Consider the following 17,485-nt stretch of genomic DNA (forward strand, 5'->3'; position numbering starts at 1 on the left):
TCATCATCTTTGTTTTGGGTTTTTTGTTTGTTTAGCATTTCCTTACTCATCTCTATCTTTCTGACAAATGCATCTTGCAAGTACTGCAAGCAGAAGAAATTGCATAGCAAAGTGCTTGACATATGGGGTGTCTGGGTATAATACTTTTTGAAATTTGAGTAACTCGGGCTCACTTCAAGCCACAAAAAATTATAGTCTTGTCTTGTTCAGGTGGGTTTTTCCTTTTTTTTTTTTTAATTATGTCAGGATGTAGACAAGATTAACTGCTCCCTAAGGCATAGGGAGCTGGGGGGGACTCCCCTGGCTGCCTGGACAAGGCCCTACCAGTCAGGGCCAGTCCCACCACACTCAGCCAGGGAGCAGCACAGGGGAAGAGGTGGTGGCAACTCAGAGACCAGATCATTAACATATTTGTGATGGTCAGAAAGCTCTGAAGTCAATCTCTGGATCAGGTTCTAGACAAACAGGGCCCATAAACAAGCACATGTGGGGCTGTAGCTGAGGTGAGAATCCAGCACTCCTCTTCCATCACTGGGGCAGAGGCTAGCAGCCCTGAACAGAGCAGAGATTGAGTCCCTGGACAGAGACTGTGGCTGGGGGTCCTAGGTGAGGCCCATCAGGACCATGATGGCCTACAGTCTCTTGAGGACCTCACAGGTGAAATTAATATAACCTACTCTGTAATCATCCAAATTGATAGGGAGAGTTGTTTGCCTCATCAGGAAATCCTTCTTGGCATGGGGGCAGCGTGGGACAGAGGAAAAGCCCCAAGGGGAGGTAAGTGCAAGTCACTGTTTCCCCAGGGCTTTTGGATAGCAGGGCTGGGCAGGGAGGCTAGTGCTAGGTCACTCTCTGTTGAAGGAGACAGACCCATCACTTACCTCCTGGGTTGTGCTGGTGACAGGCACTTCTGTCCTAGTGTTTCTAGGTCCCACTCCAGCTCTATACTCTGTTAGTGGCTTGCTAAGGATAGTGTTCAATTTGGATATTGCTTCCTACTCTTGTGTTACCTTGGAACTTCAAAAATCTAATGCCTTCTGGTGAAAGGCACTTGCTTCCTACTCTTGTGTTACCTTGGAACTTCAAAAATCTAATGCCTTCTTCCCTGCACAGACCAGGCACAACTCTGCAGTAGGAGGCCTTGGCAAGCACAGCAGAACCACTGAAGTGATACCTGCCTTTACCTCTTTACACCTGGCTTCTCCACAGGTACCTCAGCAGGGTCTAAATGTCAGGATGGGGAGAGGGGAAGCAGGGAGACTTTTGCAGGGACAAAACTCCCTCTGTGCCTGACATTGATCTCTCTGCTGCATTGGGTTTAGGAGATGGGTGTTACATTGGACAGCCTGGCTTCCTCTGCACCCTGCTGTCTGCCCCAGCCAGGCTGGGGCTGAGGCTGCAGCTCCTGCCCAGGCAGGTTATCCCTTACCAAGGCCCTTCAAGCATCTTCAGCTTCCACACACCAGCACAACTAAGACAAATGACAGGAAAGGAATATGCAATTATTTTACTGCTATCAAAACCTGAATCAGCCATCTAGCAGCTTGGCAATATGGAAAAATAATGCTTGGGCTCCCTGTGCCTCCTTCAGCCCAGCAGAGATGATGATGAAAAGCTGATGAGAATGGTCTACCTTACCAGCTCCCAGTTCTTCCTTGTAGCTGAATTCACCTCAGCTCATGGGATGATTAGGCTGGTTTGCCACAGAAAGAAGTTGCCACTTAGGCTTTCTCTGTAGACACCTAGGAGAAGTGTAACTTTCCCTTCCCTGCTTGGCTGAGCTTCCAAGTGTGCTGAAAGCCACTTTTCCTGCAGCTCTCATTCTCAGTTCCTGGAGCCCTGCATGCTTGCAATAGACCCCTGAAATCCTACAGACTGTTCTTGCACAGAAACCTCACATCAACCTTGTAAATCCCCAACAGTTCCTCAGTAAAGTCCCTCAGGTATAATGCTATGGCTCAACAAGGACCTTGGTAACCTATTATTACTTCTCTGGGTGTCATCTGTGTTCTTTCTGGTTTTGTGTACATAAACTCAGGAATTAGTCACGCTCCCACAAAAGAAACAACATCAAAAAAAGGCTGCTGTGTTTTTATAAGCTTTGTGAGTTTTGACTGATGAAAATTTGAGTTCTTTCTAGTTCATCCTGAGGGCATTAAAAAGCAGGCAGTGGGCCCTGTCTGTTCATCTGCTACTGAGAGATTTTTGTTTGCTTTTTTCCTTTATCAAGGCATTGTGTCCTTGGGTACTTGTTTGCTATATATATCTGCTCTATAAAAGAAACTTATTTGCTATAAATCACTATGTAAATGAAATAATTCAAAACCCTCATTCTCATGAGGAATCATACAATGGTTCAAATTGTTTGAAATACTGAAAACAGTTTTTAATTGTAGAATTCTATACAAACTTGGGTAGATACATAAATGGCCACAACAAAATGTGTTCTTATTGCCTGAAAATTTTCACAGAAATACAAACATAGATGGCAAGCTTACTGACATCCAACAGGATGAGATATCTTTAAACTTGCAAAATGAATAGACACGACACTCCTAAGCAGTTTGTATGTGTTTGACTGTCCTTGAAGTTCTTCTGCTTATATACCAACCTCAATATACAAAGAACCAAGATTAAAATTTTTAATGCACATCACATAATAATGTAAAATTAAGCACAAAAAAAGGTGAACAAATTGTAATCCTGAAAATACATTTTTTTTTTTTTTTTTACCTAGGGCGTTGACACATTCCAAGGATGATTTCCTGTATAGTTATGTTTTAAGTAAGACACACACCTTGTTTCTGCACAGGACATCAATATCAGATGGAGATACAAGAATGAACAGTAGCAAACATAAGGGAAAGAAATGTAATCACAAGTGGAACTCAAACTCCATGCCAGTGTTCTTGCAGCCCTAAGCAAAGCTATACATAAAAATATGCTACAACCATTAGTCTCAAAAAGTCCTTGGCACTTTTCCTCTGATAATCTTACTTTCTTTTTTTAATGGAGCAAATTACATTTCTGCACCGATATCATAAGGCAAAACTATAAAAGCAATTACAAGGACAAGTTGCCAAAAAACCCCAAGGCAAAGATAAACCCCACCCTCAGACCATCACCCCCCAGCTCTGAATGCTTTGTGAAATAAAATCATCCCTCCTCCTCATCACTGTCTTTCATTGTAATGCCCTGAAGTCCTCCTGCATCCGTGACTGAGACCGTGGCCTCCTCCACAGTCAGCCGGCTGTGCACGGTGTCGTAGGTTTTGCTGTTCAGCGTCCCCTCCATCACGCCTTGCAGCCTGAAGTCTCGGTAGGTTTTCTGTGGCAGAAGTAAAACATCCTCAATTGGACTCCAGCAACTCTCAGTACTCTTTCATTAAACACTGGCCATTTCTAGCATGCCAGGGGCACAGGTTTATTCCTCCTGCAGGTTAAAGACCCTCCTTGATAACAATTTTGCGGTCTTAGTTTTGTTTCTGAGATTTCTACAACTCTAGAGATTTTAATCTGATGGTCATTCCTTTAAGAGATTGTATTTTGTGCTGCAGCATACCATAACTGCTGATTTCTCAGTAACTTCCATTTCTTTCATTTATTCAATAAGACACCAGCTGAGAATTTTTCTAAATACCTATTGAAATGTGAATCTGGCTACAGGTAGTTCAGTTCTGTCATTTCACAGAAAATGTAAATGCCTAATTTCTTCCCCATAGTGCAATTTTATTTGTATTCCTCTATACATTTATATGCCAAATGTGGGAAAATAATGATTATATATTACATTATAATATATATACTCTAATAATGAATGCAGATTATGATCTATGCTATACAGTGTCAGAATTTCTGAGGTGACTACCTAGTTAATTTACATCCTAAGTCTCTACATCTTGATTCGCATCTACTCTTTTTTTTTAAATTTCAGAAGATTTTGTTTCCCTGGTATTCATCCTTTCTTCTTTGTTTTTCCATTGGAGTGGAATTGTTTTATTCATCAATGCTTTGTTCAAGTAAGCACATGGAAAAATCACCTATGTACTATACAATTCTTAAATTGTAACACATTTGAAATAATCTTTCTTGATACTCTTAAAGCCTTAAAAAAGGCAAGCTGATCTAGGCAGTTTCTTATTTTGGGTATGCTGTCACTACAAATTCTCAATGTTTTGGAAGAGAATATGGGGAAAAGAAAATGGAAGATAATTAAGGGCTATCAGGTCCATTCCTTTGCCTGAGGAGGAGACCACGTACAACCCTTAGAGAAAGAAAAGATTTCACTCAAAACTTCAGAGAACTGCAAAAGACCAGTCTTAAAATGGGTAACATTTCAGTTGGGAAATTTTTTTTCTGCTCCTATGATGATTATTTAAACCTTGTTTGAATCCCTGTGACAGATTTATTTGACTTTCACAGGTCAACGTCAGAGTCAATGGATGCAGCTTATGTTTTGCTCACACACTCCTGTGAGTACCCTGCCTGGTCTTTTTCAAGTGTCACCATTGCATTCCCTTTTTATAACACTGTGCATTCAATTTGCTTTGATGCTGTGAACAGGTCCTACAGCAATTTCCTTCACTTTTACATTGTATTCTTCCCATTCTCAGACCCGCACTCTGGGGTTCAGACATTGCTCTTCTCTTGACATAGTTTTGCAGGATAATAATGTTCACTTCCAAGCTTAATTTTTCATTTCTCCCTAACTTTCTTGGTCCTTGACCCTTCTTTAGTCACATCCCTCTGCACGTGTCTCAGACATCTAATGAAACCTTTATGCCATCATAAGCCTTTAAAGAGAATAAAGGGAACAATGTTTCTTCTTCTAGGCTTTCTTTATAAGGCCACTACTCTTGTTGCATCCAAATCTGAAAGAATTATATTTCTCTTACTCATCCTGTGTCCTTCAAAAATGACCTCCTACTTATTTGGGTTTTTATTGGTGTTTTTTCTTTCTTTCTTCTTTTTTTTTTATATTTTTAAGAGGTGACAGGAGTAATATAGCTTCCTATGGGGTTTTTTATGCTTTTTTTTCCCCTTGGTTTCATTTGTTTATTTTTTTTTTTTCGTAAAGCAAACACAAAAATGCCTTCATTCACTCTATTTTGGAGGAAATGTGCTTCCCCACATCTCTCTGCAGCTGGGCTGCAGCAGGAAAAGTTTCTTATGATACTCTTCTTTACCCATTGTTTTGTATTTCCCAGCAGACTCCCATCTCCTGAGTTCCTGTTTTACCAGTTCTATCTTCACCCACCAAAATGTTCTGTTTTCCAGAACCAATATGATTGACATCATCTTCTTCAGTCTTTAATATCCACAGAAGGTGCCATGGAATAACACAGTTGGAATTTACATGCAGAGCAAACCAGGTATATGTATGGCACAGAAAGGCCACTGCCAGCAGCAGTGTTCCCACCTCCAGCAGGAACCTCCCCCTTTTGAACAAGGCTAAATCAGTGTGCCAGGTGGCAGAGGGAAGGTAGGTTGGCAGTGCTGCTCATTCACCTGAAATTCAGCTTTGTAAGAGTTTCCTTTAATCTGCCTGGTGATATTTCTCTTGTACAATTTAGCCTGCCCATTCTCAGATCTCATGGGGCACAGGTTTTAGAACCTCTAACACCTATCTTCCTTCTCACAGGATGATAGCTACCTTGGAAAGGGACTTTTTACAATGGCATGGAGTGATAGAACAAGAGGGAATGGTTCAAACTGAGAGTATGTTTAGATTAGACATTTGTAAAAGTCTTTACTGTGAGGCTGGTGAGGCACTGGAACAGGTTGCCCAGACAAGTTGCAGATGCCCCATCTGTGGAAGTCTTCAAGGCCAGGCTGGGTGGAGCTTTGAGCAGCCTGGTCTAGTGAGAGATGTCCCTGCCCATGGCAGAGGGGTTGGAACTAGATAATATTTAAGGACCCTTCCAACCCAAACCATTTTATGATTCATTTGAGAATAGCTTTATACTTTTCCCAAGAGCCATTCATTTTAACAAGGAACAGCAAACTGCTTTTGCCATTTGGGCCCACAATCAAGTTAAGAGCCAAATCCTGCTCCCAGAGAAATCAGTTAAGGTCAAAACCAGCAAAGCTAAGCTTGGGTGTTCCAGGGAGCCATCATTATTATGACTGTTTTCTTGCATTTCGCTCAGTTCTATTCCTTTTTGCTAGTAAATCCTGAAAGCTGCAGTTGCCATTCTGGTGACCAGGAATTAAAATGCTTCTGACTTTATAGTCTTGCATGAACTTTATGAGAAAATTTTTTTAAGAAATCAAGGTCGCCACTGACATCAGGTGTTTCTTATTCCACATTTGTGCAGATAACAAGAATGTCCAAAGTTAAACAAGACAGAATTAAAAGGAAAAAAATCTGAAATGGTTTTCTGTCTCTTCCCTAAGGGTATCAACTAAGATCTGAAAGGGAGTTAGGAGCAAACTTTCTTTTATGGTAGGTTAACCCATAATTGCCTATTGCAAGGCATGTTACACTCTGCTTGGAAGCTTTTGACGTTGGCCAATGTAAATGACTGAGGACTGAAGAGAAGGGATTGGTATTTCTATTCATACTTATCCCTGAGTATGAAAGATTAGAAAATGTTATTTAATACATTGAAAACTGTTTTCAATTAAGCCCAGTAATTACATGTGCACAAAAAACAAAATAGTTCCTATTTTAAGGAGAAGGGGGAAAATGGAGAAAGAGCACTATTAAAATTATTCAGGTACAACAAAAAATCAGTAACAAGACAAATAATAATTTAGTAAGAATAATCATACATCAATGCTGTACAGCTAGCTGCAAAATTCCTTGGAACTATCTTAATTGTCCCCATCTAGAATATATAACAAATCCATTTGCACATATAATTAACATTAAGGGTTTCAGTAAGTGATTTTACTCCTGGAATTTGCTACAACTGTGGGGGAAAAAAATCCCAACCTAAACCCACAAATTTTTTAAGTTTTGGGTTGATCATCCATGTTCTTACTTTATTACTTTTCTCTCTGTACTATGCAGTCTAATGCAAACATATTTTATTTACCTTCACTATCTTGATGAGAGTCTTCAGTTGGTAGATGTGAAGCTGAACATCTAATCTGTCAGCCAACCACATGCTTATGACTTTCATGGAGTTGCTATACCATTGCTGAAAAGAAGGATAAAAAAAAAACAACAACAAACACCACCAAATAACACTGCAGTATTCATTTAACAGATTTGGTAATGAGAGGTAATGAAACACTTTGAAATGATCACAGATCAGCACTTGAAGTCAACAATGATATAATTTCCTGTTATGAGAATTGCATGGGTCAGTAGGAAATCAAATAACTTGACCTAAACCATTCTTTACATGAATTAGCACCTGCCATTTTATCTTTCAGTTACAACATATTCAAGCAAAATAGCGTTATGCACTTTGTTATCTGTCAGTGAGAATGGATATTAAAGACACAATTACAGGAGAGAATTGACAGCTGAAACAGTCAGGATAGAAGCAGGTAGGCTATCTTGAGAGAGAATTTACAATAACTAGATTTTTCAATCCAGACAAGAAAACAGTACCAGAGAATAATAAACTTTTAATTTTCTTTTTTTTTAATTACTTCTTTATTACTTCTTTATTACTTTTTATTACTTTATTTTATTACTATTTTATCATTAAATAAAAAATATCAAGAATCCCTGGAAACTGTTTTTAAATATGATCAAAACACCACTCCACCCTTCTCAAAATAACCATATTAAGGTGTTGATTTACATTAATTACTAATTATAATTACAGCCTACCTTATTTCCTTTTTATGTCTTAGGCATGGGTATGTTTTCACTCAACACTTCACAAATGGATGGGTTAAGAATAAGCCCTCTGCTCTTGGAGTCTGTGTTACTGTAAAAAAATGCTCAGTTCCAAATAGCTACTGTAATAGTTCTTTCACATTAACTGGATTAGAAGAGATTTTACTAAATATAGTTGTAGCATTTTTTTCCCCTACTGTAAAATCACAACCAGATGTCATTTAGTCAAACTGTAAAAAAGAAGGGATTTTTTTTTTTCATTTTAACAGTGAGAGATTAAAAGAGTTTGTGTCATAGCTGTGTTTCTAGTCTCTTTTCCCACAGGAAAGAGGCTTAAATTCTTTTCTAATATAATTTCCTGTGTCTTTGCAAAATACAGAGATATGCAAAGAGAGGAAATCATGCATATTTAAAAATGCAGCATGTTAGGCAAGGTATATTTTGTGAGAGTAATTCAAAGGAAGTATCTAACATGTCTCATTATCCACCTCCACACGAAAAAATAAAATAAAATATATACTGAAAATCAAGACAAATTACTTGCTACTGGATGTAACAAAAGAAAGAAAAAGAATTCTTCCATCAAAATGTAGCTCCCTGTAAAAAGCTCGGAATATATACAGTAAATAACTACAAATGCCTTTTCCTTACAGGGAACAGTCTCATCACATTATAACTATCAGTTTTAAGAGAAGTTTGAAATTAGGTATTTATATAATAGTTCTTCTGTTTATTTTTTGTATGTGTTAAATTCTATTTTAATTATAAATCACTGAAAAGAAATTACTTTTACTTTTTAGAGTTTCTCCTATTAATTTACTATTTTACAGACGGGAAAAAATGCACCACAGAAAAGGCAGACAGCTACAAATTTCATAAAAGTAGTTTGATTTATTCACTAAATTGTGAGACTGATTAGATATCCATAAAATACTGGTTTTAGATCACTAAATGACATTCTTATCCTATTTACATTATTTCATCCCTAACATGCATGCTGGTATTGGTTTCCTTTGTAAGTACCTGCAAAATATTTTTAATGTGACAGATTTGTTGCTAAGTGGTAAATTATATGACAGGTGTTGTATCTATACAGATGTCTAGAAAACTAAATGCAATTGTGCTTATTAATTGGGGAACTCTACTGATTTAAATAAACATAAAAATTCCTACATGAAACATTCTACCCGAATGCAATAAGATAAGACAAGAAATTATATTATCATTCAGACCCTACTATTTTTAATTGCAAACACAATCCTGAAAAAGAGATCTATTTTGGTAGGGGAGCTTTTTGAAAACTGATATTCTCCAGTAATGAATCTCTTATGTATTTTGTTTGTATCAAGTAGAATGCAGAACGGCTCAAACTTGCTCAGACAGGCAACCTACAGACAGGATTGAAAATTCTGAGACTGATTTTCCCATACAACAACACTGAACAGTGACAGATTACTGACAATAGACTGTTCCAGTTTTCTGGCAAAATGTTTTAAAGCCCAACCAGGAAACTTATTTAAGATGGATGCAATAAAACTTTGACTCTACATACCTGTGATATTCTTACATGCACTGAAAACAAAGCTAAGACATTGGAGAAAGCTAATTCACTACTCAACTTTATGAATGAAAGCAATATAATATGTTGTCCTGACTAGCTTTGATGCATTAAACTTTCAGTACAAATGTTTAATTTGGTGATTGTGAAATAATACTACAATACTTGCTCTTCTGTCAACATCCCTTGTTCAGAAAAAAAATGACTGCTGTTTTATTAGGAAAAAAAGTATTTTTATTTTTTTAACAGTATTTTAATAAAAATCACATCCAGTATATTTGTAGAGTTCTCCCAGAGGTACTTGTAGGTAGGATTCTTGTTAATGATTGGTCTTGTATCCACTAGTTTTGAAGACTTAGTATAGGTTGAAGCTGCGTAAACTTAAATCTGCTGGCCTCCATAACAAGAAAATAAAGATTTCCCTATAACTTCTTTCTGAGTCTGTTAAAAAGCACAGCACTGCAAATTCCTCTCAGAGAATTCAAGGCCATACATTTTGACAACCATGAGCATGTTAGAGAGGCAGGGATGGACCTCTTGAGACTGATGGGAACCTATTGCAAACCCCAAAACTTCAGTGATTGGATAATTGTCCTGAGATTACCCAGTTAAAACTGCAGCAACAACAACAACAACAACAACAACAACAATTGCTTTTAACCAGTTTTAAGAAAAAGTAACTTTCCCATTAGTAACAATAGCAGTGAAAGGACAATGCATCTCTTGCAGATCTCATTTGGTACTACTGCCACATTCTTTGCTGTTGTCTATGCAAGAGTAAAGCAGTAAGTGTTTATTATACATTTTTTCCAAATCAGCAGATAACAGCAGCCAACCACTTTAACAAAAATGTTTGCCTCGCTATTTCCTCCTCTCTCCTTATTCTCAGCCCATCCAGCTCCTGTAAGGGCATGCATTACTCACTTCATTTTCCTGAGATACCTCTTTCAAAGTAAAAAATAAGAGAAAAGGAAAGGCTGGGGTTGACTCTGTGAGACCCTTGTATTTATTCACACTTATTGTGCATGACTGTACACTGGTAAATCATATTAGCAGCCCGTCTCCCCATCAAGCTGCTACTTGCTTTCCAGCCCTGGGAAGGTTCAACAAATCAACAGGAGCACGGAAAACAGAACATCAGTCTAATCTAGTGTTTAAGGTGAAGTTTTCAAACCCAATCTAAGAAGATCTTTAGAGCAAGCAACAAGCTGAAGGGCTCAGAAGGTGGTATTGACAATGAAAGAGTGTTGAAATATTGAGAAGCGCAGCACTTGTGCATTTTTAATAACAAGAGGGTCAACAAGGACACAGCTCCCTCAGTGCCAATAGTTGCCACACCAGGGCTATAAACGCTCTCAGTTCATCAGATTTTTTAAACAGTTCATCAGCTTTCTTAAACACCCTAAACCCCCTCAGCAGACCTTTAGTCTTAAATTAACAAACCAAAGCAATGAAAGAGGGTGCAGCTTGAATGGCCAGCATTGATCCCCAACGGGGCTCGGCGCAGCTACAGGCACTGAAAAACTCGTTCCATTGTCAGGAGGAATTGACAAACCTCCTGGCCTAAATAGTCCAGCTCAGACGGGCTGGAGGCACGCAGCTGTAAAGGGCTCCCCTCGCCCCGCTCCCAGCGCTCACAATGCGCCAGGCATGAGCTCTTTGTCAGGCCCAGACTCTGCAATTTTCTAACAAGGATTAAAGTTGTTTCTCGGCAGGGCCAGTGAAAAGCGATTTAGCAACATACCGTGCTTTCTTCAGGCAAGTTAAAGAGAAGTAGTTAAGGAATTTCATTATTCTGCTGACCGGTGGAAACACAAAACAAATATAATAAATATTCACCACCTTTCTGGGTGCCTGAGCTATAGCATTCGCAGAATGGTTCAATTAAATATAACACTTATTGGCTGAAAGCAAGCACTTCAAATTTATTTTTGAAGATTTATAAAAAGGTGCAGCTGTTTGCCACCTGGAAGGAGGCTCAATACATAGCAATACACAATGGCTTAGTCCTTCTAGGGCTGGTATCCCTAACGCCTAAGCCACAAGACCCCGTTGAGTTTCTATACCTTGACTGCTCCTGATAAATGGGCATTGTCATAATGCTTTCTCCACTGAGTATGGCAGCTTTTCTAGGAACTGCATTTTATGTTCCTGGGGAAGCCTTTATCGCACTATTGATCAGGAATTTAGTAGCTCAGACAACAACAGGATGTTTCTACTTCCTTCAGCTTTACTTGCCCTACCAGAAACAGTAAGTACACTTCTCACTAAAGACACTGTACACTAAATGCAGCAGAAGCTAAAATCAGAAAATAATAATTAGCTAATATAAGACAAAACATGAGCATGTTAAAATTTAAGTGCTAAAATGCCTAGTTTTTATTAAAGGTCAACGTTATTATATTGCTTCAAGTTTATGATAGCACTACAAGTAGAGCATGGAACTTTAGGACATTTTAAAAAAGAAATTAATTATTTCTTAAAAATGCAAACAGCAAAAGCTGAAAAAAAAAGGCCCTGATTTAAGTTTCATAATTAGCTTCTCTTTTTGCAAAATATGAGTAGTCATACTGATTGCCTTTGTTGAATGTTAAAGATAATGAGGGACACAAATGTCATTTGTAGTGTTTTTGAAAATACTCAGAGGTTTAGAAGTTATAGCTTTATTTTCAAGTTAGGTATATTTTTCAAGTTAGACAGATACCATCCGCTTAAATGAGGATTTTTATCTCAGCAATGATGAGTTCATACACTCTTCTGAAAGCTGGGAAGTCTTGGTAAATCTGAAAGTACCCCCCAGGTCATGGGGGGTCATCATGATGCCACCACATTTATATTTATTCCTTTTGCATCTTTTTTTTTCCTCCCTAGGAACTTCTATTTAAGATAAACTGAAAGGAATTAAAATTAAAGTAAGTATGAGTGGAAAATCCATGGAGTTGGCCTTGTTGGAACTACAGGATTAGCAGGAAGGACAAACAAATGAAAGCTTTTCCCTATGCAAAAAAAATCAGATATTTAAAAGCCCTTGATCTGGAAAATGCCAAAGACTAAATCAATATTGTATCAAGTGCAAAAACTCTATCCCCTGTTTCGCTAAAGTCCCTTCCTAAATTTTCATTCAAGGACTTGTCCAGAAGTCTTCCCATTCCTGTGTCACTTCTGCTGCAATGCTCCTATGTTCCCTGAACCTCTGACACATTCCTCTTTCACCTCACCACTGTCTTACCCTCCAAATGCCTGGCACCATTTATCCAGGAACCTTCCCGGAAACATCTCAGGCTTTCATCCAGCTTCCATGTTTTGCTTCCTCCCCTGGGCCTGGAATGCTAAGTCATGTTTTGAACTTTGTCTTAGGAATGTGCAAAAATGTTAGCCTAAGCCATAGGTATATGTATCAGGAAAGGAGAGGTGAGAAAGGAATCAGACCCCACTGTCCGCTTCAACACTCAAACTGCTGATACAAGATTTCCTAAGTTTAGTGATTTGAAATTACAAACTCTGTTTTGGTACTTGCACCCCCTCCCCCCTTTAATTTTTTCATACCCTTTCCACCCTCCAATCCCCATTTTTTGTTTTTGCTTTTGTTTTTTTAATCTGATTCTAGTAGATTTAAGAACTTGCTTCTTGCACACTACTTGACCAAGGAAGAAAGCTTTTCTTTCTTCCAGTGGGATGCTTCCTTTCGCTTTCTTTTGCCTCTCCTTTTTTTGTGCCATTACTCCAGCCTCCCAGGAAGCTCAGAAAGCATTTTGTTTTTCTTAAGAACAAACACTTTAGTCTCTAGCCAGTCTCTTTTCTGCCTATTTGAATGAAGGATTCCCACTGCCACTCCCAAAGCCATCGGGGAAAGGAGCTCAACAGAAAAAGGGACCCAAACCTTGATGGAAAGACCTTGTTCAGAAAGACTTTTGACAACAAAAAAGTGAACAGTTGTTGGATGAGATATTTTGATGATAAAAGGAAACAAAATTAATTTTCAGAAATCATTCATGAGAAGAAAAGAAAAAGCATGGCTCATTCAAAAGCATATTAAGCATCTTTGAAATTCTTGATCAAAAAGGATATATAGTTCTGAAAAACCAAAGAACATCTAACGTATGAAAAGCTTATCTTTTAGAAGGAAAGTAATTTTTTTGGTTTTTTGGCTTCTAATTAGAAGATGGCTAGTTGCTATAGAACTGCTGCCAAATCACAAATAAATATACACTTTTAATGCAAAATACACAGTACTCATATTTGCCTGTATTTCATATTAGTTGTTAAACAGCAATTTACAATATATGCTACTTTATAATGTTTGTGACCTTTTTTGTTTTTCTGGCTTCTTCAGATATGGCAGATAAGCTGAAAAACTGTAAGTTTGCAAAATTAGCCACGCGTAACTTCCTTCCATATCTGGACATATGTAATGTTACTGTTCTGATTTTAAACAGTAGGTACCAGCATGATGCGCCTGACTGTGAGAGACTAACAGTATAAACAGCTTCACTCTGGATACGCGCTGCATCTGTGAACAAAACTTCCATAGGTTATTCTGGTGCTAAACTCTGTGGAGCAAACACTGTCAGTCTTGCTACACTGTGTTGTGTTGCAATTTGGGTATATCCACAAACATCCTCCAAGGCACAGAACTGAGAACATCACTTGAGTGACCCTGAAATGAAAGCCAGCTTGGATCCTCAAAATAAACAAATTAACATAATGCAAAATGACCAAGTTGTTACTCAATAAACACTTGCCTCTTGCTATCAGGCTCTAGTTTCAAAAGCCCTACAAATGTATTTCGCTGTACAAATGCTAAGCAGTCTTCCTAAGTGAATGCCTAACATTATACAATCATAGAATGGTTTGAGTTGGAAGGGACATTAAAGATAATTTAGTTCCAATCCTCCTGCCAATCCAGCAGACCAAGCTGCTCAAGGTCCCAATCCAACCTGACCTTCAACACTTTCAGGGATGGGATATCTCCAGCCTCTCTGAGCAACTTGTTCCAATGCCTCACTACCCTCTGAGTAAGTACTTTCTTTCTAACACCTAATCTAAACCTACACTCTCTCAGTTTAAAACCACTGTCCCTTGTTGTGCCACTATACACCCCTATAAAAAGTCTCTCTCCCTCCTTTCTATAAGCCTCCTTATTGTATTGGAAGGCTGCTCTAAGGTCTCCCTGGAGCCTTCTCTTCTCCAGGCTGAACAACCCCAGCTTTCCCAGCCTGTCTTCACAGGAGAGATGCTCCAGCCCTTGTATCATCTTTGGCGCCCTCAGTAAGGCTAAAGGTCTGGGTTCACTCTGCCTGTAAGGTATGCAATCAAGACACCCACCTCTCCTTTAGCCCACTCATCCAGAACTCCCTGGGGACTTCTCACTCCCTGGAGTGAGATATTATCAAAGGAACCAGAGGAGACCTCCTGTTAGCTTCTCCCTTAAGTAAGAATATTCTTCATCTCAGTACCAAAAGTGAGATAGGCTGAAACTGGGCGAGAATCTGTGCTGTAGCTTTTACATTCACTTTAGTACATTTTGTCCTAGAATATTCTACTTAAGACTCCTTTCTCCCTGTGGAGTGAGGTCAAGTACATATTTTTTATTACAGTATTTAAACCATCCTGAGTTGTTCTGAGTGAATATTTACAGGCAGCTCATTTCTTTCCACCTCATCAATCTTGACTCCTCCATTTACTCTTTATGTTATTGCAGTGCCACGTGGCAGAGCTGGATGTAGCTGTGAAGCTGACAGGGAGATGCACACTGCTGCACCTACTCCTCTCTTCACCACAGCAACTGGGCACTACACTGCCCTAATGGGGAGCAGAGGTCCAGCCTCTTACCTCCCTCCTTCTTCTCTTCTCCCCTTTCTCTTTAGATGAAATCTCGTTGGACTGGGCAGGTGCCTGGTTTGCTCCTTTCCATCCCAGACCCTGTTGCCCATGAACACTCTTTCAGCTATGTAAATTTTACAGCTGTGTTGGGGTGGTTTTTTGAGCCAATTTTTATCTGTAATATTTTCTACTTTTTTCCTCGTTCTTCAGGTGCAGTATAATGCAAAAGAAAGTCACTGCGATGTGAATTAAGAAAATATACCTTAAAACATCTGAAAATTATTTAAAGAAAATCATCTCTGTACAGTTCAACACTTCTGCACATTTAAACCACCACTAAAGCTTTGGTTTCCCATGACTGAAGAGGTGAAGAAGCTCTTTCCACTGACAAATCTGTGTCAGAGCACTCTGCAGCATCCTCATCTATTCTGATTTGTAACATAGCAACCTCTTTGTGTTATACCTGACTTGTTATAGCAAAACCAGATTATTCTTATGGTTTCTGGTACTATTTTCCTTGTAATGTGATCAACAATGTGGTTGTGTGTCTATTTGTGAACACTTATGAAGAGTTTTGTTTTACTTTCCTTTTTCAAATAAGCTTGACCCAAATGAAATACAAGTATAAACATCAAACCTGCAAGTTCGGTTTGAGAAGCCACAAGGTTCTCCTGCTGTTTATACGTGTGTGAATTACAGTACATCAAGAAATCAATATTCCCTAGATGGTGCTTGTGCCTGGCACTTCATGGTGAACAAACATTAGGTAAGACAATACAAATGGTACAATCCTTATTGATTTCTCTTGACTGTGTAGAATGTGAAAGCTGCAACCACAGTTAACACTTACTGACAGCCTCATCTGAAGTTTCAGTGCTATTTTATATTTTTATAGTTGTCCATGCTCAATTGATTCTATTAAGTTGCTAGACACATTTCAAGCCATCTAGGTAAGAAGAAAAAGTGCAGTGCCTGGAATGAGATGCTGCTACTTTATGCCTAAGTGGGATAAAAAGGTTAAAGGACTAAATTGGGCCTGGATGTTGGAAGGAGCTCTCTTTTATTAGAAAGAATTGTTATTGTTTTTAATGAATGGATATTGTGAGTGATAGATAGATCCATATAACTAAGTTAATAAGTTATATGTGTCAACCCATATAACTTATATATGTATAGTATATACCAGAAATGCATATGAGAAAACTGTACTGGAAGCTCCCAGTATTACAGACCCTCCCCAAACATACAAGCAAAAACCCTTTGTGGTTCTATTTGATTGAAAAACTTCCCTCAGGGAAAAAAAAAATCAGATGCGTTTTAAAATATTAAGTTTAGGATTTTTTTTTCTCCTCATTTTTCCTGTTGTGACTTGCAATACCCATTTAAAATTGCTTTTTAGGACCAATTTATACATTGTTCTTTATTTCCTTTCTAAAAAAGTGAGCTTCTCACACAAGTCAGGGAACTTAGAGGGTAGTGCAGTACAAGGAATTCTGAATATCAGGCTATGAGTTTTAGTGCCCTAAAAATAATCTTCTATTTTCCTTTTATACCCAGAGAGCACTTTTAGCAAGATATCAAAATATCTATTTCATAGTTTCTTACTTCCCAGCTGGAAAACTTTAATAAGATTGAATTGGTGTGAAAAAGGTGTCAGACATCCATTCCATGAATACTAAATGCAGACTGGACTATGGGATATTTAATGTCTTGGGAAAATAATTTTTGTATCTTTTTGGGTTGTGTGGTACACAACAAATTGGAAATTCAGGAATTAAGAATGGCATAAAGAATGAAGATGTTGAAGTGTATCATATCAAAGCCATGTAAAATACAGCCATATTATGTCATTGTGTTTCTCTAGAGAAAACACTATCAGCTGCAGTATAAAACAGCTTACAAAGTGCTGAATATTCTGATCCTGAAGCAGGAAAATCTGAAGCACATGCTTTACTTTAAGTATGTTGTGATTGTACTCAGTTCAACAGAACTGAGCTTTGCTGCAGTCATAGCAGCAGAATCAGCACCCTCTAAGAGTGGGCACTTTTTTTGTCAGCATAATCCAGAAAAAAAAATCAAAGAAAACTTCTACACTAAATGAAAACAGAGGAAGGTTACATTTTTCAGATTTCAAATGAACTTTTTTTCTTTTATAGAGCTTGCTACCTTGAGAAATGAGATGAGTCTATTTGAAAACATCAGGAATAATTTAGTGAACTTTAAAAAGACTTTGAACAGTAAGTTTGGAAGATGTTGCTTCCATCTTGCAGAAGAGTTTCCTATATTTGAGCATGTCAATATAACTTA

At 38.2% G+C, this 17,485-nt stretch overlaps 1 protein-coding gene across 9 annotated transcripts in view; it reads right to left on the reverse strand.

Annotated features, from left to right (window-relative positions):
- Positions 1 to 2,361: 2,361 nt before the first annotated feature.
- The window catches only part of CADPS2 (calcium dependent secretion activator 2), a 284,388-nt gene continuing 269,264 nt past the window's right edge, over positions 2,362 to 17,485 (reverse strand). For all 9 annotated transcript variants that reach the window (XM_077179002.1, XM_077179003.1, XM_077178999.1 and 6 more), the window contains 2 exons: positions 7,040 to 7,144; positions 2,362 to 3,327 (listed from right to left, as the gene is read on the reverse strand). In XM_077179002.1, the coding sequence (XP_077035117.1) occupies positions 3,157 to 3,327; positions 7,040 to 7,144 (276 nt within the window). In that variant the 3' untranslated portion in view covers positions 2,362 to 3,156. The remainder of the gene's footprint in view (positions 3,328 to 7,039; positions 7,145 to 17,485) is intronic.

This window comes from Agelaius phoeniceus, chromosome 5 (genome assembly GCF_051311805.1).
Source record: "Agelaius phoeniceus isolate bAgePho1 chromosome 5, bAgePho1.hap1, whole genome shotgun sequence".
Taxonomy (NCBI): Eukaryota; Metazoa; Chordata; class Aves; order Passeriformes; family Icteridae; genus Agelaius; species Agelaius phoeniceus.